General features: G+C 33.2%; 3 protein-coding genes across 3 annotated transcripts; all 3 read left to right on the top strand.

Moving 5' to 3' along the window:
• The first annotated feature begins 625 nt into the window (after positions 1-625).
• On the top strand, positions 626-8,428 carry LOC107843591 (AUGMIN subunit 7). Its single transcript, XM_016687919.2, has 9 exons — positions 626-1,022; positions 1,129-1,214; positions 1,908-1,969; positions 4,736-4,827; positions 4,956-5,081; positions 6,923-7,013; positions 7,129-7,236; positions 7,440-7,538; positions 7,886-8,428. Exons 1-9 carry the CDS (start codon positions 889-891, stop codon positions 8,081-8,083), a joined length of 996 nt encoding a protein of 331 aa, XP_016543405.1. The 5' UTR covers positions 626-888; the 3' UTR covers positions 8,084-8,428.
• Positions 8,429-9,344: 916 nt separating this feature from the next.
• Positions 9,345-10,745, top strand: LOC107857174 (aspartic proteinase CDR1). The gene has a single exon (XM_016702112.2). It carries the CDS (start codon positions 9,398-9,400, stop codon positions 10,697-10,699), a length of 1,302 nt encoding a protein of 433 aa, XP_016557598.2. The 5' UTR covers positions 9,345-9,397; the 3' UTR covers positions 10,700-10,745.
• A 1,235-nt stretch (positions 10,746-11,980) lies between these two features.
• On the top strand, positions 11,981-13,417 carry LOC124888712 (aspartic proteinase CDR1-like). The gene has a single exon (XM_047399802.1). It carries the CDS (start codon positions 12,013-12,015, stop codon positions 13,324-13,326), a length of 1,314 nt encoding a protein of 437 aa, XP_047255758.1. The 5' UTR covers positions 11,981-12,012; the 3' UTR covers positions 13,327-13,417.
• Positions 13,418-24,352: the final 10,935 nt, after the last annotated feature.

Here is a 24,352-nt window from a genome sequence, read left to right as displayed (position 1 = left end):
CATTATTGTCAACCGCCACATCTACCATCTCCATTATTCTAATTATATCCACCGCTAACGGCACCACCATCATCAACCACTATCGGTTAATTTCTATTACCGACCAACTCATCTACCACAACTAGCACCACCATTAACTACCACTAATATATCATCAACCTTCATACATTCTGCGGCCACCGCCACTGCCATTGTCACTAGTGTCGTCACCTCTACCATTACTTCAACTACTACCATCGTTATAATTTATCTCTACTAATAATTACCATTACAGATCATCTCCATTACCACTAACAAACATAAATATTTCTTTTTCAATCAAATAATAATTTTACTATATCAAATTACATAGTTTTCTAACATATAATTAATTTTTTATTTAAATTGTATGTTTGTTATATATACAAATAAATTTTTTTTCGCATATTCAGATATTGAAAAACAAACAATCTTACTCATTCAGTATTCAAATTTAGAGACAACATAACACTTGTACAACTAAATTTTACCTACTATATAATATAACTTATCCCAATATTTATACTAGACTAAAAAAAATCTTTAAAACTAAATAATACTCATTATCAAAGAAAGAATAAAATAATTTCTTTCCACATTCCCATACATCAACAACTTTTGAGTTTCTCATTTTAAAACCTATGTGAACACATCAAATATTTTTTTACAAATATATTTCAAATATTAAATTTCAACATTTGCAAATATTATTGACAAAAGTTAATTTAAGAACATACAGTAATTTCAATTTAAACACTTTGTTTTTCTTTAACTCCTACTTCAATTTTCTCCTATCCTTTTCTTTGCACAAGTGAAAACAAACAACTTCACCAAATTCAAACTCCCTCTGTGCGATCTCAAGTGGGGGAAATGGCAGCAAAGCAAATGGAAGAAATACAGAAGAAATTGGGGACACTGAATTACCCAAGAGCCAATGCTCCTTCTCAGTCCCTTCTCTTTGCTGGCATGGAACGATATGCTCTTCTTGAATGGCTTTTCTTCAAGTACAAAACACCCCTTTTATCCTTTTCATCATAATATTCAAGTAATTAGCTTTAATGGGTCATCTTTAATTTTTCTTAATTTTCAATTCTTTGGCTGAGTTTACAGGTTATTAGGAGATAAGTCACCATTTTCTCAGCAAAATCTACAAGGGGATGCTGTGGATCGAGATGAGGAGACTTCTCGCATTCAGTGTATAGTATTTTTTTTTCTATACCCTTCTTAAACCCTTTTCATTAGATATTCCATTTGGTAATATGGATCCATAAACAGTTGCCAGTTTTAGCTTCTGGAGAGTCAATTCCACTAATTTTCGAAGCTAAGTTAGATTAGATTAATTTGATATTTTAAGATTGAAACTTGGATATTTAAGAACTGTACGGAAAGTACTATAAGTTGCAATTGTACGCATCTTAAAATGTTTGTCTACGTTCATATTGTTTGACTCTCAAAAAGGAAATTGCGACGAGTATTTTGGAACGGAGGGAGTAGCTTTTAGCAACTGGTGCACTATTTGTTGCCTAATTGAATCACATAGGGCCTGAAATTAGAAAGACTGGGATCAGAATTCTAGTTCTGGTACACTTATTCGGCAATGCAGTGCATCTTGCTTGATTTTTCTTACTGTGAAGTTTTGATCTTAGTATAGGCATATCTGTTAGATAATTTCGTCAGCTTCAAATGGGTTTTGATTTCAACTTATCAGAAAGGGGCTTTCTTTTTGGATCTGTTATGAACGTCCTAATTGTATTTCATTCTGGAATAATCAGAATGTCCTTGAAAATATTTATTTTGGGTTAGATCTTTGGACTAATTGTAGGGAGTTATTGTGTAAATGTTGTTTCTTTTGTATCCTTTGATCAGGTACATTTGTGTCTTTTTGGCAGATTTAGCTGATATTGCAAAGTTTCTAGGCATTACTACTACTGTTGATCCAGAAGCAATCCAAGTTCGTCTTATTGCCTTTTTCTCCTTTCAGATGCATAGCATACTCCATAGTCCATTGTTTGTAATGTACCATCGATAGATTTATTTGGATTTTAGGCATCTCGTAAATGAAATGTGGAATCATATTGAGTCATTTTTCTCATTAAGATTTGCTCAAGCACCTTCAATCTTCTGCAGTTTTCGTATTTGGATATTTTCAATCTGGTTGAGAAGTTTGCCACTGACTCCTACTGATCATAGGCCATACTGTATTTGGGCATTGGAAGAATTTGTAATTTGAATCTCTTAGCCTGTGGAGTACTGACGTGAAATTTCACATAATTTCTGATTAAAGGCTAAACTAACTGGATCTACTCAAACAAAGAGATAAAAATGACATTGATCCATTTGTTGAAAGTGTTTTCCTTTACTTACCTTGCTTAAGGCTAAGTACAGCCCCTTCGACTCCTCATCTTAGTTTTCAGTGTTAATTGATAGGTTTGTTTTAGTTCAATTTATTTAATAAATAAAAGAGCATCAACAGGATTGAAGGTAGTGTTTGAAAAAGAAACTTGCAGTTTTCGAATTAGGTGTGGAAGACAAGCTCCGATGGCAAAAATCTCTAGGAGTTAGGATTTCTCATCTTCTGGTCAAAATGTTTCTGATTCTCAAAATTCCCTTATGGATGAGCCTATGATTTTCATTTAACAACCTATATGTGGACGCATACAACAAGAACCTATTTGTTTTTCTGGAGCCCCCTTATAAAATGAAAAATCGGAGTCTTTCTGATCTAGTGAACTCTTTCTGGGTAGAGTTACTTGGCATTCATAATGGTAGGAGATGGCGGGTATTCAGGGGAATAGTTAAGGACGTGCAAGCTGCCTTGTACCACCGTTGTCAAAAAATAATGAAAGATTTGGGTTTTCTCAATCACCATAGTACATTATTATCCGTAGTGCAGTATTCACCATTAATATATGTTGATGAAGACCTAGATTTTGGTGGTTAAAACTTAAGACTGACGTCTCAGGTCAATACAGCATTTCATATGGTCTCAAAGGTTCAAAACTAGGGTTCGTTCGTCCGTAATTAGTTCATGAGAACTGATAGGAGTAGCACTACTATTAAATCTGGATCATTTTAAGGTACAGTTTGCAGTTATCTCAGGAAGTGCAGGGGTTATTTTATTTCTTTTGGCTCTGGTGACACTCATGCTTATAAGTTTTTGTCCATTTTAATGTCATCATAGATGTAGAACCTTTAGACATCTACTGGTTTGAAATAGATGTTATTTGTCATTGTTATGTGTTCATATTTCTTTCGGTCCTTGAGAGAGATAAAGGAAGTAAAGAACTTACGGGTTTCTTGGTTGACACTTACACTTGTGTCAATGTTGGAACTAATAGTGTTAAGATCCTCCCGCAATTAGAAAGTTGTTAGGCTTCCTATGATCTGGTTACACGTCTCAGCGGGTTTAAGTTTGTGTCATGCTGCTACAGCGTGTGTTGGTAAATTGAATAAGAGAGGTTGACGACTAGGTAGGCACCATAATTTTAATCATAACTGACACAAACATGTGGAAAAAGACAAGGTCTTAGTCAATATGATAAAATAAACGTCCGTAACAATGCAAACAGTGACTAGTTTCCTGAAAATGAAAAAAAGAGATCATGTTGTTCGCACTTGTTGTTGCTGGTTCTTCAGCAAGTTAGGCTTATATTTTGTCAAACTTCCTATTCTAATTAAAATTTTAGTGATATTTATGTTTGGCCATTTGTCATCAGAATATATGATTAAGGAAAATACAGCTAAGAAAGGGACCTCTACATTGTGTTTCAGTAAAAAAAAAAAAGCTATTAATCTCATTTTTGTCGACATAGCATATTCGTGATGTTTAGAGTAAGGTGGTTTCTGAGAAAAGACTTGGGTTCCCTGGGTTGAGTAATGACGAACACCTCATTTTCAAGTGAATTGAACGCCTCTACTATGGTGTATACCTACAGCCTACAGGTTAGAGTGATACCTTGGAGATTAAAAGGCTTTTTTTTCATCACCATTGTTTTTGGGCACCTAAACTTTTTTGCCCGTTGAGCAACAACATATGGCAAACGTGGATCCAGTCGAAGTAATATCCACTTGATGAAAGATCAGCAAAAGAATACTTATCAGACAGGATCCATTACACGTGCCTCTAATGTGTAGGTAGCAATATAAATCAGGAATGGAAATGAATACGCTGATCAGATTTCATGCTTGAGAAATTCCAATATACTTTTATATAGAGCTTGATGGAAGAACTTGGCATGCTAGTTATCATTTAAAATTTCCTTTTAGGTCTTGCACCGTATTCTCACTTTTCAACTTTGCTTCAGCTAGTTAATGGGTGAGGGAATGGAAGTCTTTATGGTATTACCGGTTATTGGTAGGACACCCCAGTGTTTACAAAGTGCATGGATGGTGTTAGAAATGCAAATGAAGAGGATAGGAGCATTATCTGCCCAGGAAAAGCATGTATGTCATGATGTTATCTATCCAGTTTAAGTGAGTAAGGAACATGTAATTGCATGTGGGACGTCATCTTTGTAAGTGGGGTTTTTGGTTTGTATGGAGTGTGGTTGATGAGATATTCTAGGGTTAGATACACAAGGCTACTGCTTATGATGTTCAGGACAATGATTGTATTCCGTGGCATCTTTGTACTGTTAGGCTTGGAACATTCTATTGCTTCCAATACTTTTGAGGTTCTTGATGATTTCTAAAATATGTTATGCTGATTCTGTTGCAGGGACGAGGTAGTTACGAAGATCGTATGGAAATGCTACGCCTTATTGTGGATCTTGTGGAGGCAAGTATGTATGCTGATAACCCTGAATGGAGGTTAGACGTTTGACTGCTTCTTAATGTTTGTGGAGATTTTATTCTATACATACATTGAAACACACATTTTATTTCTGTTTGATTATTAATTTATATTTGAAATACCTTAATCATTTTTCTCTTTGTAGTGTGGATGAGCAGGTAGCAAAGGATATTCAATTGATTGATGCCATAGCTGAAAAGCAGGCTCAAATTTTTTCAGAAGAATGCAAACTATTTCCTGCGGATGTTCAGATCCAGTCTATCTATCCTTTGTAAGGAAGATTTCTTTTTCTCAATCAAATTATACAATGAATTTATGTAGTTATTGAGTAATTTATTTACTTTCAAAGGGAATTGTTAAAGTCATAATGGGCTTTGAAAAAGAGGAAAAAATTACTATATGCAAATTTGTATTCAACAGTAGCACCTAAAGTGAGAACCTTTTGAGATCGTTGCTGCTTCTGGACCTACAATTTATTAGCGCCATACTTGTGGTCGTGGCTTTAAGTTCCTTGCCAATTGTCCTTGAAAGTTCAACAAAATTCCATGACCAACCAATAGAACCTTTTCCATAAATCTTTAGGTCTGGCACATTTTTTCTCTTTATCTCATTGCAGGAAAAAGAAGACAGGCAAGTTCTTCTGACAGTCTTTAGGGAGAATCTTCTTTTTCTTTTCGTATTTTTTACCCTTCACTTCCACTAAACTGGCAAATCGTGGCATATATGCTGTCAAAGATTCCTCAAAGGGCACACGATAGGATAAACCAAAGGGAAGAGTGGTTTGGTCGCAGCTTGACTTCTAAAGTTTCTAGTATAATCTGATTTTTCCAATTCTGGAAAGTTTTACCCGCTGATCGGAAATAAAGATAAACTATGGCCTGTGATGTAGATGCAATCCAGTCTCTGTATCTATGGTTGGATAACGTATAATAGCAAATAGAAATTGGAACTTGGAAAAAAGTTTAGGAAAGAACTTCAGAATCTACTCGAGGGCAGGGGTTTTAAGTCTGTGCCTGCTGCTGATTAGCTGGTGAAAGTTTTCATTCCAGGTCTCGGTTGTATTTGGGTCCTTCAGGAAGACTTAGCATACTTGCTATTCCTGTTTGGAAAAACACTTCAGTCTAATCTTCTTCTATTGCAAAACCATCCTATCCAAAAGTAGTGGTGCAATATTTAATACAGAGGTCCATATGGATGAAGCCCATCGGCAAAACCACCTAGCCTAGTAGTGTGATGTCAATTCAGAGGCTCATGTGGATGAATCCTGCTGTCTCTTACCGCAGGCTCTTCAGTTCCTACATGCTGTGTTGGTTATACCTGGACCTTACGGCTTTACCAAGGTTAGACAATGAAGACCTGAAGGAAGCAGAAAAAGATGGAGTAGAAAGAGGAAGGGGGAGGCGTGTGTGTGTGTGTGAGTGGTGTTGAATTGAATCTACCTTGCCACTTCTTGGGTGAAGGAAGAATGACCATAAAGTATTAAAGTACTTGAAAGGAAAAGAATAGACAGAAATAATACAGAAAACAATGATTCATGGATGTCTTTCTTTTGGGTGTTCTTTTTTTTTTTTAGTTGGTTATACTGTTATCTGTCCTGAGCTGGGGTCTATCGGAAACAGCCTCTCTACTTCATCTGAGGTAGTGGTATGGACTGCGTACACTTTACCCTCCCCAGACCCCACTTTGTGGGTATACACTGGGTATGTTGTTGTTGTAATGATTCATTTGTAATCTTTGCTTTTGTTTGAGACTGCTTATCTTCCTAAACAGCCAAATATCTTTATAACGGCATCGCTTGTCTGAATATCTTTTGGACACTATACCGAGATATTGTAGAGGATATATGATATAATATAATATAATATGAAAGTCATTTCCTCGAGGAATAGGTTGTTATAGTGAAATGTTGTTATTTGGAGGTCCTTCAACATTGACTGTGATGGTCCTGTTCCGGTTCTGACTTGTTAGCCAGCAGTTGTTTGGTTAGATATTATCCTTTTTGTTACAAGGTTATAAGTGCCTTCTTGCTTGATGAAACATACACGTTTGCTTTAGTTACTCTCCAGATAGTAACTCTCTATTGATCTTATTGTAATCGAAGTTCACTTGCAGGCCAGACATATCTGATTTGGAGAAGCAACTTTCAGATCAATCAAATAGGCTTCTGAGTCTTCAGGAAATGGTTGATGACTTAGCATCAAAGGTTAATCTTCTCAGCACTCACTGCTTTATTTCCCTTGTATTTAGATTCGGCTAGTATCTATATATTAGCTTATTTTGTGTTCAACTGGAAGTCATGGTTAATTCTTCTCTTACAGCATCCATACAACCCAGATGAGGAATATGTAGAAGTTGAAGCAAAACTACGTGGACATTTGGAATCCTTTTTAGATACCGCAAGGACCTTCAACACAATCTATACAAAGGTTTTGTTTTCGCCATTATTCATCTAGTATGACTCCCACAGTTATCTTCATTGATTGCATACTATAGAGGCTGGTATTCTGTGATGGAAACCCCATCAAGTCCTCCCTTCCCTACTCTTTGGTTCATTGTCTTTATATGTCCCTTCCAACTTTTTTCTTGTTTGTATTTTCTTTTCATAACATATTTGACGTTATAACTGTAGGAAATACGTCCGTGGACCCACATGATGGAAGTTCCACAACTGCATGGATTTGGGCCAGCTGCGAATAGACTATTGGAAGCATATAAGATGCTCTGGAAGGTACTTTATATGAATAATATGTTTGTTCAGGATAAATATTTAGTGTTTCATCAACAGACACCCTACTTTTTAAAATTTTGGAAGATTTGAGTCAGTTCTAAGGTGACAAAGAGCTCTATTGGTGTTGCATGTGGTGCCGATAAAAACTCCAATGTAGACAGGAGCTTAGATGACACTGGTTCTTGTTTAGTTGACCATCCGTTTTACTAGGAAGAGATTGTTGTTTTAGCTTTCTACATTATTGAGTGCAGTGGTTGTTTCAGTGTCGTTTATTGACTTCTGACATGCTGATGCCATCTTCAAGAGAATATACATGAATAATTCCTTTGTCTTGACATCTTTGACAGTTCCTCGGGAACTTGAAGAATCTCCGTGATTCACATGCAGCTGTAGCTGTTGGTTCCTCTGAAACAGTGGCTGGCGAGCCATCTTCCGTGACAAGGATAATATCTGAATGTGAAACTGCACTTACACTCTTGAATCGCGATCTTGCAATTCTTTCAGCTTCCATTGCCCGTGAACAAGGTGAAGATACATCTTTGTAATTTACCATGTGACCATAGAGTTGGAGCTAATTGAGATTACACTACTTGTTGTTCTTGTAAAACCACACCATATTGATTGTTAGATGTTCACTGGTCATGTGTCAAATGAGAGTCTCCAATTAGATTACAAACAAGTAACAAAGGCCTATGATTTTTGTATCTAAACTGATCAAGGAGTTCCCAATTAGTCTGTGCATAAGTACCAAAGGTCTTTGGTTTTTGTATCTAAACTAATCAATTAGCAAAGGGTGTGTTGTATTCTATTTCTTTACAAGGTGGTTAAAAAGTAGTGAACATTGAGTATATGTACTATGTTACCATGTTTGGAATGGATCAATTTTCTTATGTTTGGTTGGTCCAAATTTCCGGACAACATTTTTTTTTTAGGAAAACGTGTTTTACTCTTCCTCATCTTCCAACTCACTCCATCCCACCGCACCCCACCAGCCCCCACCTTCACCACCCACTTAGTCACACCCCGACCCTCCGCTCCACTTCTATAGTGTTAGGTTAGATTATATGTAAATGGAGTTGGAATAATATTTTCTGCTTCGTACCAAGCACCGGAAAATAATGCAGAAATCACTTATTTTCTAGAAAAATGTTTCAATTTTTTGTGGAAAATATTTTCTAACCAAACACACCCCAACTCTACAACTCGTCTCAAACCCATCCAAATAATTTCTCAGTTCATTGTCAGATATCTAATTACATGAATTTTGTTAATGAGAAGAGGATTAATGCAAATAATACATCCGGTGATGGCGCAAAAATATATTGACTTAAAAAATCACAAAAAATACTTTTAAAGCTCGATTCCTTCATTTGGTTTAATTTATTTATTTTTTAGAAAAAGTTTACATACTTTGGAAGTTTGATTTACACATAAAACCAAACCCCCTTGTGGTTTATGAAATTTATATGAACCTTATTTTAATTTTATGTTTCTCCTCACGTTTCACTTTGTAACTAATCGTCCTTATTTTTTGATTCTATTTTAACAATAAAGTCAAAATAAAGAAGGGAAACATAATATCATGAACCGCAAGAAAGGCTAGTGTTCTAAAGCGAAATATGAAAGGATGTAATTGAATTTATTATCCCAAAATATGAAGAGTCAAAAGTAATGGTCAATTTCAAATTATGTTCAAACGCGCGTCAAATAAAAGATTTGCGTATTAGATAAGAAAGACATTAACTTATGTCTCCTCAATATAATTAAAGACAAATCACAATAACTTCAGTTTGAATAATTGTTCTACAAATATAAATCACATCACACACAGTCAATTCAACAAATCAAAAACGTCTAAGATGACTGAAACAATGGCAAATTGTGTCACATTTTTAATCATCTTTGCTACTCTAGTTTCAATTTTTGCATTCACAAAAGCTACGAAAAATGGTTTTACCATTGATCTCATTCATAGAGATTCACCAGATTCCCCCTTTTATGATCCCTCCTTAAGTTATACGGCGCGAATGAGGAATTCATTTCATCGCTCTTTGAATCGTTCTCACAGTTTCTACACACTATCCTCAGCCGTTGTTGCATCAAACAACGGAGAGTACCTAATGAAACTCTCATTAGGTACGCCCCCTGTGCATACCTTAGCGGTCGCTGATACTGGCAGCGACCTCACATGGACACAGTGTTTACCTTGTAAAAAATGTTTCAAGCAGCCAACTAATATCTTCAACCCGAAAAACTCCTCTACTTATAAACCCTTACCTTGCAGTTCCAAAATGTGTCACGCTGAATTTTCAACGTTCTGTATCAGGCCAAAAAGGACATGCGGATATCAAGTCAGGTACGGAGATGATTCGTACAGTGTAGGCGATTTAGCAACAGAGACGATAAGATTTGGATCATCGAGATACAAAAAGGTCTCGTTGAAAAACACTGTAATCGGATGCGGGCATAGTAATGCAGGTACATTCAGTGGTGACAAAGAATCAGGGATAGTAGGACTTGGAGGTGGCAAGTTTTCGTTAATTTCGCAGATGAGTAATTCAATCGAAGGAAAATTCTCCTACTGTTTGACACCATTTATTCAACAACACAACAGTTCTTTTCCAAAAAGCAAAATACATTTTGGCAAAAACGCAGTTGTTTTTGGGGATAAAGTAGTGACAACACCTTTAGTTCAAAAATTTCCATCAACCTACTATTTTCTCACACTGAAAGGTGTAAGTGTGGGTAAAAAGAGACTGGATTTTCGACAAGTGGGAGAAGGCAACATTATTATAGATTCAGGAACAGTATTAACTCTATTTTCGCCAGAAATATACGCGAAAATTGAAGCAATGGTGAAGGGACAAATCAAGTTACCTACTATAGCAGATCCATCTGGTTCGCTAAGTTTGTGCTACAAATCTTTTTCCATTGAGAAAATTCCAATAATCACTATGCATTTTGTAGGGGGAGATTTGGTTTTGGGTCCATTTAATACATTCATAGCGACAAGTGAAGGTTCATTTTGCTTTGCATTTGCAGCATCATATGGTGGTCAAATTTATGGGAATATTGCACAGACTAATTTCATGGTTGGTTATGACTTAGAGAGGAAAAGTGTATCCTTCAAGGCTACTGATTGCTCAAAGAAATTGCATTAAGTGTTTGCATTAATGATATAGTAACTCTATATTTTGAAGATTTAAATTTGACTATTTATACTCGAACAAGTTTGAGAAATTTTGTTGCACTTAAATGGAGGTCTGGATCTGAATGATTCAGACTTCAGACTATTAAGTGCATTTGTTTTTTATTAAGATTTTATCTCTTAATAGATCTTAATCATTCAAATCTAGAATCAAGTCTTAATAGGTCTGAAGGGTTATTCTGGTGTTGGATGATATTCACCGTCACTCTATTCATAATCATCAATCATCGCCACTAAGCACCTCTGTCACCGCCATCATTGTCAACCACCCCAACCATCACAACCATCATCGACAACAAATATTGCTACCAATCAGCATTGTCAACCGCTACCACACCTACTACTTCTATCACCGTCAACAGCACCGCCATCATCAACCACTACCGGTCAATCCCTTCTATCAACCAACTCATCTATCACAACTAACACCACTACTACGTCACAACCTCCACACATTCTTTGCCCGCCACCCCCATTGTCACTAGTAACGCCACCTCTACCATCACTTCAACCACTATTTTCAAAATGAACCCCCCCCCCCCCCCCCCCAAAAAAAAAAAAGGCTAATGAATTTAGGAGCTACAAGACACTGTGAATTTTGAATAAAAGAAATCTTTGTATATAGTGATAGTTTCACCCTTAGTTGTATATTGACAAAATTAATTAGCATTTAATGGCTAAAATTAAAACAAGAAATTGATGTTCACATTTTAAAGTTAGTTTTATTAGAAACAAGTTATGCATGAATTAGTATAAGTATTTTTTATAAGGTAACTTTTAATACGTACTCCCTCCACACCAATTTATGTGACATCTTTTGGATTTTGAGATTCAATTAAGTATATCTTTGATCGTATTTTTTTCATACATTTTGAATTGTCAATTGTTGTGACTTATACTTTTTATGTAGTTTTCAAATATATAAATTTTATTTTAAAAAATTTAGAGATATAATTCCCAAATTCATGATAAACTTAAATTGATCAACTTTTGAAAAACGAAAAGTACCACATTGATACGGAGGAAGGATAAGATTATCAGATTTGTGTAATTTGCAATTAAGATGCTTTTCAATATGAACTAATCCGTATAATAATTGAAATCAAGACGAGTCAATGTAAAATTGAAACTTACAGCACATGAAAGAAAACTTTATTAATGTGGACTAGACCACAATTAATAAGTCACAAAATTTGTGTCTACATTTTTCTTCATATAAATTAAACCTGTGAAATTTCTGGAACTCCATCATAGAAAAAAGAAAAGATGAAACTACATTATTTCATCTTACTCTATCTTGCAATATCAATATCAAGTCGCTCACATTTTGCACAATCTGAAAATGACGGTTTTAGCATTGAACTCATTCATCGCGATTCACCAAAATCACCATACTATAACCCTGCCTTAAATCAAAGGCAATTAATGAACAACGTGTTCCAACGATCCATCAATCGAGCAAATTACTTGATGCCAAAGTCTCAATTATCAACTTCTCTAATTCCAGATATAAATGGGGTATTTCTCACAAATATTTCAATTGGCACAAAACCATGTGCCAAACTAGTTGTTGTTGACACTGGTAGTGATCTTATATGGATACAATGCCAGCCTTGTATCCATTGCTACCAACAAAAAAATCCAATTTTTAACCCAAAAAATTCTTCTACATACAAATCAATTCCTTGTAACTCCACTCTATGCAAGAATCTTCGAGGAAGTTCTTGCGATCGCAAGAAAAAGACATGTTTATATTTTGCTGGATATATCGATAACTCGTTCAGTTTTGGTGATTTAGCAAGTGAGACATTCACATTTGATGATTCAACAAATATTACTCGTCCAGATAGATTGTCTTTTCCCAATATAACTTTTGGTTGTGGAAGGAGAAATCATCTAAATGTTGGTGATGTTGAACCAACTGGAATTATTGGTCTTGGGGCTTCACCTTATTCACTTGTGTCCCAAATTAAATCTACATTTGGACATAAATTTTCATATTGTTTGGTCCCATTCTACCAATTGAATGTGTCTAGCAAATTGAATTTTGGAGAAAAAGCTGTACCTTCTTCAAGTAAGTTTGTGGTTTCAACACCATTATTTTTAAAACCTCCAAAAGTTTTTTATTTCTTGAAGTTATTAGAAATTTCCATTGGGAATAAAACAATTCAATTTCATAACACATCAAAAAATGTTCACGAGGGGAACATTGCTGTAGATTCGGGGACTACAATTTCTTTTTTACCAACACAGATATTTTCTGAAATGAAGACAATAATGAAGAGCGAAATAAAATTGAACCCCCTAACAAGAAACGACACACAATTCTTTCAGTTGTGCTATCAAGACTTGCGTATTTCAGATGTTCCATCAGTAATATTTCAATTTCAAGATGCGAAGGTGAAGTTAAACGCGATAAATAGTTTTGTTCATATCGGAGATGGTATCGTTTGCCTTGCTTTTGCCCCAACGAAACATTTGCCTATATTTGGCAATATAGCACAAACTAATTTCTTTGTTGCATATGATCTTGACGAGATGATTGTTTCTTTTAAACCCACAAATTGTGACAAATTGTAACAGGGTTTTGTGGACAAATTGTAACAAGGTTTATATGTATGTATCATGTGGACTATGTTTGATATCTAAAAGTACATTATTTGAATATCAATTATTGTTATGTTGGTCCTTTAATTATTTCCTCTTTATTTATTTTTCGAGCACAATTTTGATTTTGATCTTAGGTAATATACGTTAGAAGATTATAACAAGAACTCGTAATTTGTCGTAAAAAATAATAATATGGAGAATATGAATGTTATAAGGGATATATACACCGATAGAGGATCTGACTCCTAACTTGAAATCCGATTTGAAATCCAACCCTGACCCTTGGACCCAATTCTTGACCCCAACACACAACCTAACTGCTGACCCTGATTCAACCTGAGACTCAAGTTTCGATCCCGACGCCGACTCTCGATTATGGGAAATTTTTTCAAATTATAGCATTTCTCAGGTTCAATGTCATAATATTTTTACAAATTATTCAAATTTTAGTATTTTTTTAAAGATTGACTCCGACTCAGAACTTGACTTTGACCCTAACCCGACTTGAAACCCTACCCTTAATCCGATTCTAGATTTGCCTTACGACATGCTAAAATTGTTTAAGAGAAGCCTAAGCCATTCTCTTGGAAGTAGTAATAGCTCACCACGGTGCCTCCTTGGTAACAGATCTATTGGAAGCATTTAGGTTAGTCTTTAAAATTTGAAGCCATTTAAGTTACATGCACCTTGGTAGTGTTCCATGATAAACCTTTTGATTTAGGCTTCAATCTAATTTTCGTACTTGATAGATTTAATTTAAATTTATTGAGCGTCGGCGAGCCATTATGAACCGATCAATTTTTTTTCTGCTTCAATCCAATTCCTCTACGTGATAAATAAAATAATTCATTTTCATCTGTGTAAACTATATTTGTAACATTGTCACTTTATTAAGGATTTGATTATCTCTAATGGATATTTACATGATTTCAAGGTTTAACAATATGCTTAAAATAGCCTGCTTCACATTATATGAAACCATTACTTTTCAAATCTAAATGAGAATTTCTTGTCCTGACACTATTTATTTTTTTTTTTATATGATGAATATTTTACGTGATTATAGAATGCAAATATGAAATAACAAATTAATTTTAATAAGAAAATTATGTAGTTATGAAGTTGAACAATTGCGTCTTTGTATTTTTTGTTACAACTAGTTTAGGTATACGCGCTTTGCGCATGTACCTCACTTTAATAAGTTCAAACATTACACTAAATAAGATGTTTGTTTATATAATAAAGATGAATATAATAATTAAATTTAATATCTTTTTGACTATGTAAAGATGGAGAATTTATTTATTAAACCTAATCTTTACCAAAAATATTTTTAAAAGTCGATCGACATTCATCTACCATCTGTAAATTGCAACAGAACAATACAATGATAGAGACATCAAAATAATACAATTAAATCTAATCTTTAAACACAAAAATTTTCTCAAAGTCGTCTGACACTCATCTACCACATGTAAACAATAGCAAAATAATACTATAATAGAGATATCAAAATAATACAATTAAACTTAACCTTTACATAAGAAAAAAATTTCAAAGCCGACCAACATTTATCTATCACCTGTAAATTACAACAAAATAATACGATAAAAGTGATATCAAAATAATACAATTAAACTTAAATTTTACACACAAAAAATTCTCAAAGCCGACCGAGATTCATCTACGAACTGTAAACCACCACAAAATAACAAACTAATAGAGATTTTATGATAATACAATTAAACCTAACATTTACCTTAAAAAAATTTCAAAGCCGACCCACATTCATCTAAGATTTGTAAATTAAAATAAAATAATAAGATAATAAAGATATCAAAATAATATAATTAAACCTGAATTTTACACAAGAAATTCTTCAAAGTCAACCGACATTCATCTACGACCTGTAAACTAATAAAAAAAATATAATAGTGATCACAAAGCTTCGATTTTGATCTAACCAATTCTTATCTGAGTGAAAATTTTGATCATAAAGAATGATTTTGAATGAAAACAAAAAAGATATATATGTGTTGAATACACACATGTTGATATCTATTATTCTGACAAATACAATGAAGAAGTTGGGGGTTAGAAAATCAAGCATTCACCAATCTAGAAATGCTATCGAATCAAGTTAGATGATCATCAATCATATTCTACCAGTAGGAAAACCGATTTGTTTTCTAATTTAACGTACATCGCCATATTTATAGAAGTATTGCCTTAATACAATCCTATCTTAAAATTATTTTTCTAATTGAACAGTAGAAAGAAAATATTAATTAATTTTTCTATCATATATTTTAGGAGTCTCATATATTTTATTTCAGGAAGTAGAAAGGAAAATATTAAATAATTCTACTACTATATATTTTAGGAGTCTCATATTTTAGGAAGTCTAGTTAATATAATAAAAAATAACTAAATAATAAATTAAAAAATTATGAAAAGATAGTTTTGTCTAAAGAAAAGTCTTTTAATGAAGGTCAAAAAGTTGAAAGTATTCTTCTAAGATCTTCACACTTTTAATATATTATAGATTATAAATTATAGATATAGATTACGACAATTTAAAATGTCACTTTATTAACCAATGCATATTACATCTAGTTTTTGAAAGAACAGGAGATTTACATTAATACATGAAAGGGAAAAGGGCAAATATGTCCCTAAACTTTACGAAAAGGTTTAAATATATCACCCGTTATAAGTTTGATTCAAATATATCATTGCTGTTAAAGTTTAAGAGCAAATATACCCCTTTAAACATTAAGTGTTGTGCTGGAAATTAGCAAGTCTTTTTAAAAAAAATAAAAAAAAATCCAATGGCCACATAAGCAAGTAATTGCCACATCACAAAAAATAAATTTACCCAACTCTTTTATACTCTGACCCAACCCAAGATTCGACCCAAGACCCCTTTTTAACCTCAAAGAAGAGAAAGGAAATAATGTTAGTTCTTCCACTATTAACGTTCACCACTGAACGAGAGCTTATTTCATATGAGAGTAAAAAAAAAAAAAAAATTATAATTCATCCCAAGCTGTACTACCTTTACAGTTAATTGGGAGTATACTAGATATTTTTCGCCATTAGTTGATAGAATATATGGCTTGTGTTTGTCACACATGCATATTAGCATGTGTTTATACCAGAAGGCATCTATATGATGTGATTCTTCCAGTTGAAAATGGTGGCAGCCAAATCTGTTCCTTGATTTCTTAAGATCTGAAATTAATAAATAGAAGTGTTTGCTTAGTAGCAATTAAAGTTTTAGCTTACGGTAGTACAACTTGGGATGAATTGTAAAAATATTTACTTTCATATGAATAAGTTCTCACTCAATGGTGAACGTTGATGGCGGAAGAACTAACATTGTTTCCTTTCTCTTCTTTGAGGTTAAAAGGGGTTTTGGATCGAATCTTGGGTCGGGTCAGGATATAAAAGAGTTGGATAAATTTATCTTTTGTAATGTGCCAAAAGAGACTTGCAAATTATCAGCAAAACACTTAATCTTTAAAGGGGTATATTTACTCCTAAATTTTAACAGCAAAAACATATTTTGACCAACTTTGTAACAAATGACATATTTAAACCTTTCCCTAAAATTTAGGGACATATTTGATCATTTTTCCTATATGAAACTATCAAGGGTAACTAAAAGACAAAAACCTCATGGGAAAGAAAAGAAAAGTAGTACTCCCTCCGTTTCATAATAAATGAATTGTTGAATTTTGACACACGAATTAAAAAAAAGCAATAAAAACACAAATTTAATATAACTTTTCATTTTTAAACCAAAAAGGGAAAAAGTTGACCTTGGTAATACCTTTTCAAAAGTTAATTAGTTGTCGAATCATAAAGGTAAAATTTGATAAAATATTCAACGATTCACTTATTTCGAAACATCAATAAATATTCTAACAATTCATTTATTCTGAAACGGAGAGAGTGCAGTAAAACTTTGACCGATTTCTTTGAACCGATGATTAGGATAGCAAATTGTATGGAGGCGCTCTGAGTGGTGGATGGAATGCATTATTTGGTTATCAACTTATACGTGGTGATTACGATTATATAGATCAATCAAATCAATATTCATTTTGCTTTCGTTCTATTGAAGTACTTGATAGATCAAATAAAATTTATTGGGCATTAGTTAACCAGTATTCTTCGATGATTAATTTTTCCCTCTATTTACAGGCTTCAATTCAATTTCTGTATTCAATATAATAAATTCGAATTTATTGGGCGTTAAAAAACTATTATTAACTGACGATCAATTTTTTCTACGTTTAACAACTTCAATTCAATTCCTGATAAATAAAATTTGAATCTATTGAACGTCAGTGAACCATTATTAACTGGTGATCAATTTTTTCCTACATTTAACGGCTTTAATCCATTTTTGTATGTGATAAATCAAATAATTATTTTCGCCTACATAAATTATATTTTTAACAGTGCCACTTTATTAAGGTTTTCGATTTAATTATCTCTAATGGGTCAAGTTTTCAAAATCTGCTTAAAATAGGATGCTTCAGATTATATGAAACCATTACATTTTAGATTTAAATGTGAATTTCTTGCTTTGACATCAATTTTTTTTATATGATAAATATGTTTCGTGATTATAGAATATAAATATGAAACAACGAATTAATTATAACAAAAAAATTATGTAATAATGAAATGGAATAATTACTTTATCTGAAAAATGAGATTTGATTTTTTTTTTTTATTATAATGAAACGCCACTTTACTAACCAATGCACATTACATCTAGTTTTTGAAGAAAGAGAAATTTGCATAATGTGTGAAGGCTTAAGTCATCGACAAGACTGTTAACAATTTAAAAGAAAAAAAATATAGATGAAGAAGATGACAAGGAAGATGGCTAAGAGGTGATACAAGAATAATCACGGATATGGACTTATGAGGGTACGCATTGGTCCCGAGACTTGGTGTGTGCAATTGAAGTGTAGAAGAGGTACAAAACACACCAAAAATCAATCCACTCTTACACTTGAGGGGCGCCTCACCCTCGAGGGGTATTATGGACATTTTGTATTTCATTTTGTAATAACTATATAGGGAACATGTTAGGGTTTTATTTTAGTTAGTTGCCTTATGATATTGAAAGAACAAGAATACTTCTCTTGAGAGAGAGAGCCTCCCTAGGCCGAAACTAGGACATGACAAATGCGGAATCACTTGTAAATGTGTATTGCTTGGAAACGATAGTGCTTGAGCGGTGGAATCCCTCTCGTGTTTTCATAAGAGTGTGGCGTTGCTATCGTAAGTTCTAGGGGTCCTTAGATTTAATATATCTTTGGGTTCTTGGGTCTTATTGTAGTGTATGTCTCACTATCTATCTCTACAGTTCATGTCTTAGTTAGTGTTGTTTAGGAAAACCGTTGGTTCTTATTGTTCATGTATCTTGTAACCGTTTGTTGCTATTACTATACTTATCATATTGTTGTCTATCTTCTTGTGCTCAACACGTTTTAGTGGTGTTTTGGTGTATAAATACACCTTGTTTCCTTGTATTCTTGTGTTATTGTTGTTTGGTCGAAACTAGCTCTCAAAGAGGTCCTTTAATTCCTCTTGATTTGTGGAATGTTTTGAGCATTTTCTTGTGTTCCTTGGTCTCCTTGCATCATTTGGTATCAGAGGATGGCTTGATCTTGTTCCCACAAGATCAATCTTAGGCTTGTTAATTGGAAAAAAAAAAATTAAAAACTGAAAATTCCAGGAAAAAAAAAAGAGCAATTTGTCTGTGTTGTATTCTTGACCAAAATCTGTGTTCTTGTTGTGTCTTGGCCGAGATTTTTACCTGTCTTTGTTGTCTCGAAGTGTTAGTTTTGCTCCTCACTAACACATTGAGTCTATATCTTGATTTGAGCTTACATTTGTTGTAGTTTTCACCTTGGCCTTATGATGTGATTGTTGTTCTAAGCTTTGCCTTGTGTTGTTGTTGAGGATTGGTGACCAAAACAATTTTGTTGAAATTGTTGTAGCTTGGCCGGAAGTTGGAGTCCAAAAATTATTGTGGATTTGGACTTGGAAGTTGGATGTTGTTGGTTGTTCTTGAAGTTTGTTATTATTCTTGGGGAATGTTGTTGTAGTTCTTGATGTTCTTTACAACCTTTATGTCTTGTTAAAATAAAGTGTTTAATTGATCCATAAAGGTGAAGGAAAAAAGGGGTGTGACTTGTTAGTCTTGAAAGACACTACAACCACCAAAGACTTTATCAACCATTTTCGAACAATTTTTCTTAAAACAAGGGATGTTGTCTTGTGGGACTAGTAAAGTCAAATCTTACCTTTTGAGTTTGAAAAGTCGAAAGGTTACAAGACTTTACTTTCTCTCCAATATCAAGTCATCCATTATAAAAAATTATGTAAAGATTAAGACTTCAAGTGATAAACACATTGCGTGGGCCGTGACCAATTGTAAACTGCCATATCACCATATATACTGTTCACGCAACAAATTTTAGGCTCAAATTTTGATCTTTAGTTTTAATTTGTTGTTCTTTAGTTTCGTTTGTTGATTCCAATACTAATTTACGAACTAATGACCATTTACTAGATTGTAAATTAGTTTTTAAAATTGTTCTCCGTGTCTACGTTCCTTTGTGTGTCTTATTTTTTTTTGAGTCGTTGTAAACATTTGGTTCACCTCTCAACACCTCCAGGAGTACGAGCAAACTTACAACATTGTGAGGTTAAGTGTGAGAAATTCAAGAGACAAGGAAATAAAGAGAGAGTGTGAGGACTTTTCTTGTACAACTAATTTGTTTGTGTTTTCGTAGGTAACTTCTTGGCTACAATGGATAACAATGTTCCTAGTGCTATCTTGGCTAGGGTTAAAACTCAATTGGGCTGAATAAGATTGAAGGTAATTCTCAAGATGGAGAGGAGGCCGAGGTGCTAAATGAAGATGTTGGCCAAGACTTGTTATTATTGAGCACTCAGATTCTTCATGTTTTGCGGAATATTTTTTGTAGTTCTTTTGAAGTGTCCAATTGAACTAGATGAAACCGTGAATTTGTGGGCAAATTCCTCTCAAGATGGAGAGAATGATACAAGAATAATCACGGAGATGAACTTATGAAGGTGCGCATTGGTTCCGAGACTTGGTGTGTGCAATTGAAGTGTAGAAGAGGTCCAAAACACACCAAAAATCAGTCCACTCTTACACTTGAGGGGCGTCTCACCCTTGAGGAGTGTTATGGACATTTTGCCAAAACTAGGACATGACAAGTGTGGAATTACTTGTGAATGTGTACTGCTTGAAAACGATGGTGCTTGAGCGGTGGAATCCCTCTCATGTCTTCGTAAGAGTGTGGTGTTGCTATCGTAAGTTCTAGGGGTCCTTAGATTTAATATATCTTTGGGTTCTTGCACCTTATTGTAATGTATGTCTCACTATCTATCTCTACATTTCATGTCTTAGTTAGTGTTGTTTAGGGAAACCGTTGGTTCTTGTTGTTTATGTATCTTGTAATCGTTTGTTGTTGTTATTATCTTTATCATATTGTTGTCTATCTTCTTGTGTTCATCACGTTTTAGTGGTGTTTTGGTGTATAAATATACCTTATTTTCTTGTATTCTTGTGTTGTTGTTGTTTGGCCGAAACTAGCTCTCAAAGGGGTCCTCTAATTCCTGTTGATTTGTGGATTGTTTTGAGCCTTTTCTTGTGTTCCTTGGTCTCCTTGTAGCAAGAGGGGGGAGGGGGCGAAGGAGGGGGGCTTTTTTTTTTATTAATTAAAATTTGTCATTATTGCAAATGTATTAATAAAATAAATTGAAGTGTCATTTTTTCTTTTAAAAAAATCATTTGGGACTCTATTCACGGTCCTAAGGAAAGTGAATAACACTTTCCTTGTCACATCAGTACTTGTGCCTAATAGGTATAAAATAGAATGGATTAGGGGTCTGATAGGTATATGTCTTAGTTGAGACGTTTAAGTGAATTTTTGGGAAAACTTAAAGTGTTTGTCGATGACTTAAGTCATGTGTGAAACTATCGAGGGTTTAATAACAAGCCAAACAATATAAATTTTGACAATTTGGAGTTTATTACAGAAAATTTTGATATTTTACATAATTATTAAAAATCTCAATTTTCAATCTGCCGAGATACATAATTAGTTTCTGATATATTTATAAAGATCTATTTTTTCTTTGAAAAGGTACATAATTAATTAACTCTTTATATATTTTTTAAAATTTTAAATTTGTTGAGATACATAATACGTCCAATTAATATATATATATATATATATATATTGTAAAGATATATAACTATCTCTTGATATATTTTTTAAATTTTAGATTAGTTAATATATTTTAAATCTGTTGAGATACATAATACGTCCAATGAAAATATATATACATTTTTTGTAAATATATATAACTAGCTCTTGATTATTTTTTTTAATTTTAATTTTAGATTAATTAATATATATAATTAGCTTCTGAATATATATATATATATATATATATATATATATATATACTAGCTTAGTGTACGTGCTTTGCACGTGTATCTCGCATCGATCAATAAAAATATATCCATAAGAAGAACATATTATTGAAAGGTAGCAATTGACGTTAAAATACATGCTATATGTATTTAAACAATCGAAAAAATAAATTTGATCAAAATTTTAATTATACCACGCAAATTGAGACAAAGCAAATAATTTAAAAAATATAAATCTCTAAATAATTTTCTTCAAAATATCGACCCAGACCTGACCCTAGATCCTGACCTGAGACCCAATTCCGAATACCAACCAAGGACCCAAACCCAAATCTCGATTCATACCTGACCTTGAATCTTTACCTAAGATCGAACTCGGGACCTCTAATTCCTACCATGGTCTCAAGCCCGAATCCTTACCTGGGAGCCCCATGAAACCCTATTTGGGACCCGACCCTGACTCCTGAACCTAGATCTGATCCAATCTCCTGACTCAGGACCCACCCTGAGACCCGATACTAAATCTTCACCTGAGACCCGATCCTAAAGGGAAATCACAGTAACAATATTTATTTAGAATCTATAATATATCCATCCCAAATAAAGAATAAATACGATAGAACATCTAATTATTTTCACAAGTAAATATCGTACACATTAAATCTAACCACTATAAACATAAATATGAAAAATCAGAGAAAGTCTTTTTACAATGACTAAAATAATTTTGGATTAATTACAAATAAAATACTACACCTATAATGAATCAATAATTGGTAGAAAGAATCCCAAAAAAAAAATGAAGAAAAATTTCCTTTGATGTATTTTGGTGGACGAAGTGTCGTCTGGGCGTGTACATTTATAATGAATGTGTGTGAATTCAACAGCTAAACCTAGACCAATTACAAAACAAAAACTATATCTTGCCATATATTTTAGAACTCCTAATTTAGAAAAAAGTCTTACCATATATTTTAAAGTCATGATCCCATATATTTAAAACTCCTAATTTAGAAAAAAGTCTTACCATATATATTAAAGTCATGATTCAATATACTTTAGGAGTCAATATTAGAAGGAGATTAAATAATAATTAAAAAAAAAAGTGAAAAGACTATTTTGTCCATTGCGAATTGTTTTAATAAAGGAAAAAAGTTCAAATAACATTTTTAAACGTCTTCACACTTTTAATATACTGATTTAGGATACGTGCAACGCACGTGTCTCTCATGTTAACATTCTTAACTCGAATATATAAAGGTTTTAAAATTCAAACTTTAATATTATTGTAAGCCTACACAATTCTTTTGATGGCTAGTGGTTACATTATTAGTTAAATGGTGCAAAAAGATTCTTTCTATTTTGAAGGATGGATTAAGTTTGTACTTGCAATAAATTGCAAGAAATTTGTCTAATAGAGATAATTTGACCATATCATCCTTTGAATATAATTAATATATTTATTTAGAAAATGCATTCGAGAATGAATTAATATTTAATATCAAGGGTAAAATGAGCAAAAATTGACAAATCATTCATTGATTTTGCACACTAAAAAAATATTGTTGGATATCTATTTTAATATAGTAAATAAATACTATTGAAAGGAGGGAGCAACACTTTACATAAGTGTCATAACTCATTTAAAGAGTATCCTACATATAAAGAAATCAAGAGTAAGTCAGTCAGCTAATATTATTTTCCTAACTCAATTAATTCCTACACCACCTAGGAGTGTATATTGAAAACTTCAGTGAATTACAAGGTCTTCATATTTTTGGCAAAGTCAATTGATATGATTTCTTCAATTCCTCTTTGATTATACATTTGAACTTTTCCTACAAAAGAACTCAAGGTAAATTGTGTGTGTGCAATGTAAAGTTGTCACTTATTTAATGCACCATTTGATCATGAGAACCATAACTAATGTGAGTGCAAGCATTGCACACATGGTGCTGGGTGCAACACCACAATGTACGAATTATTCAGATTGATGTATAACCATATACCAACATTCATAACTCTAGGTACCTTTAGCTCAAATCAAGAGAAATAGTACTAATTACCAAAACTCTAATTATTCACCTCAATATATTGCCAACCAAGTACTCGGTAAGTAAGTTGATTGTTGGACTTAATTTTCTTAAAAGTATAATCTGTTTTTATAAATATCACTTGATAAAGATAGGTGTCAAAGCAAGAAGAATACTCATTAAGGAAAACCTAATTACTCACTTCAAAAAAGTTGTCGACCAAATAAGGAAGTTGCTTATTGAGTTGAATTTGCTCTTGGTTCTCCTCTATCTCTTCCTTGAAGGAATTCAACTCTAGCTTCCTCCTTATAATTCACCATTCAAGTTAGTTAGCCAATCTCCTAAGTAAAGTCCAAAAATTGAGACAAAAAACACAATAAAAGCATTCTAACAAACACAAAATAACATGAGTAGGGCAAACAAAGAGAAGTCGGAACCTTTATGATTCAATTTCGTTGTCAAG

The sequence above is a fragment of the Capsicum annuum genome, chromosome 1, assembly GCF_002878395.1.
Source record: "Capsicum annuum cultivar UCD-10X-F1 chromosome 1, UCD10Xv1.1, whole genome shotgun sequence".
Taxonomy (NCBI): Eukaryota; Viridiplantae; Streptophyta; class Magnoliopsida; order Solanales; family Solanaceae; genus Capsicum; species Capsicum annuum.
This window is presented reverse-complemented; position numbering and strand designations above follow the sequence as displayed.

Bases quoted from the DNA above. Each gene is read 5' to 3' on its own strand.
- LOC107857174 (XM_016702112.2), top strand. From the start codon at position 9,398: ATGACTGAAACAATGGCAAATTGTGTCACATTTTTAATCATCTTTGCT.
- LOC107843591 (XM_016687919.2), top strand. From the start codon at position 889: ATGGCAGCAAAGCAAATGGAAGAAATACAGAAGAAATTGGGGACACTG. The intron at 7,014-7,128 runs GTTAATCTTCTC...CTTCTCTTACAG, and splicing joins TTGATGACTTAGCATCAAAG to CATCCATACAACCCAGATGA. The intron at 7,237-7,439 runs GTTTTGTTTTCG...TTATAACTGTAG, and splicing joins TCAACACAATCTATACAAAG to GAAATACGTCCGTGGACCCA.
- LOC124888712 (XM_047399802.1), top strand. From the start codon at position 12,013: ATGAAACTACATTATTTCATCTTACTCTATCTTGCAATATCAATATCA.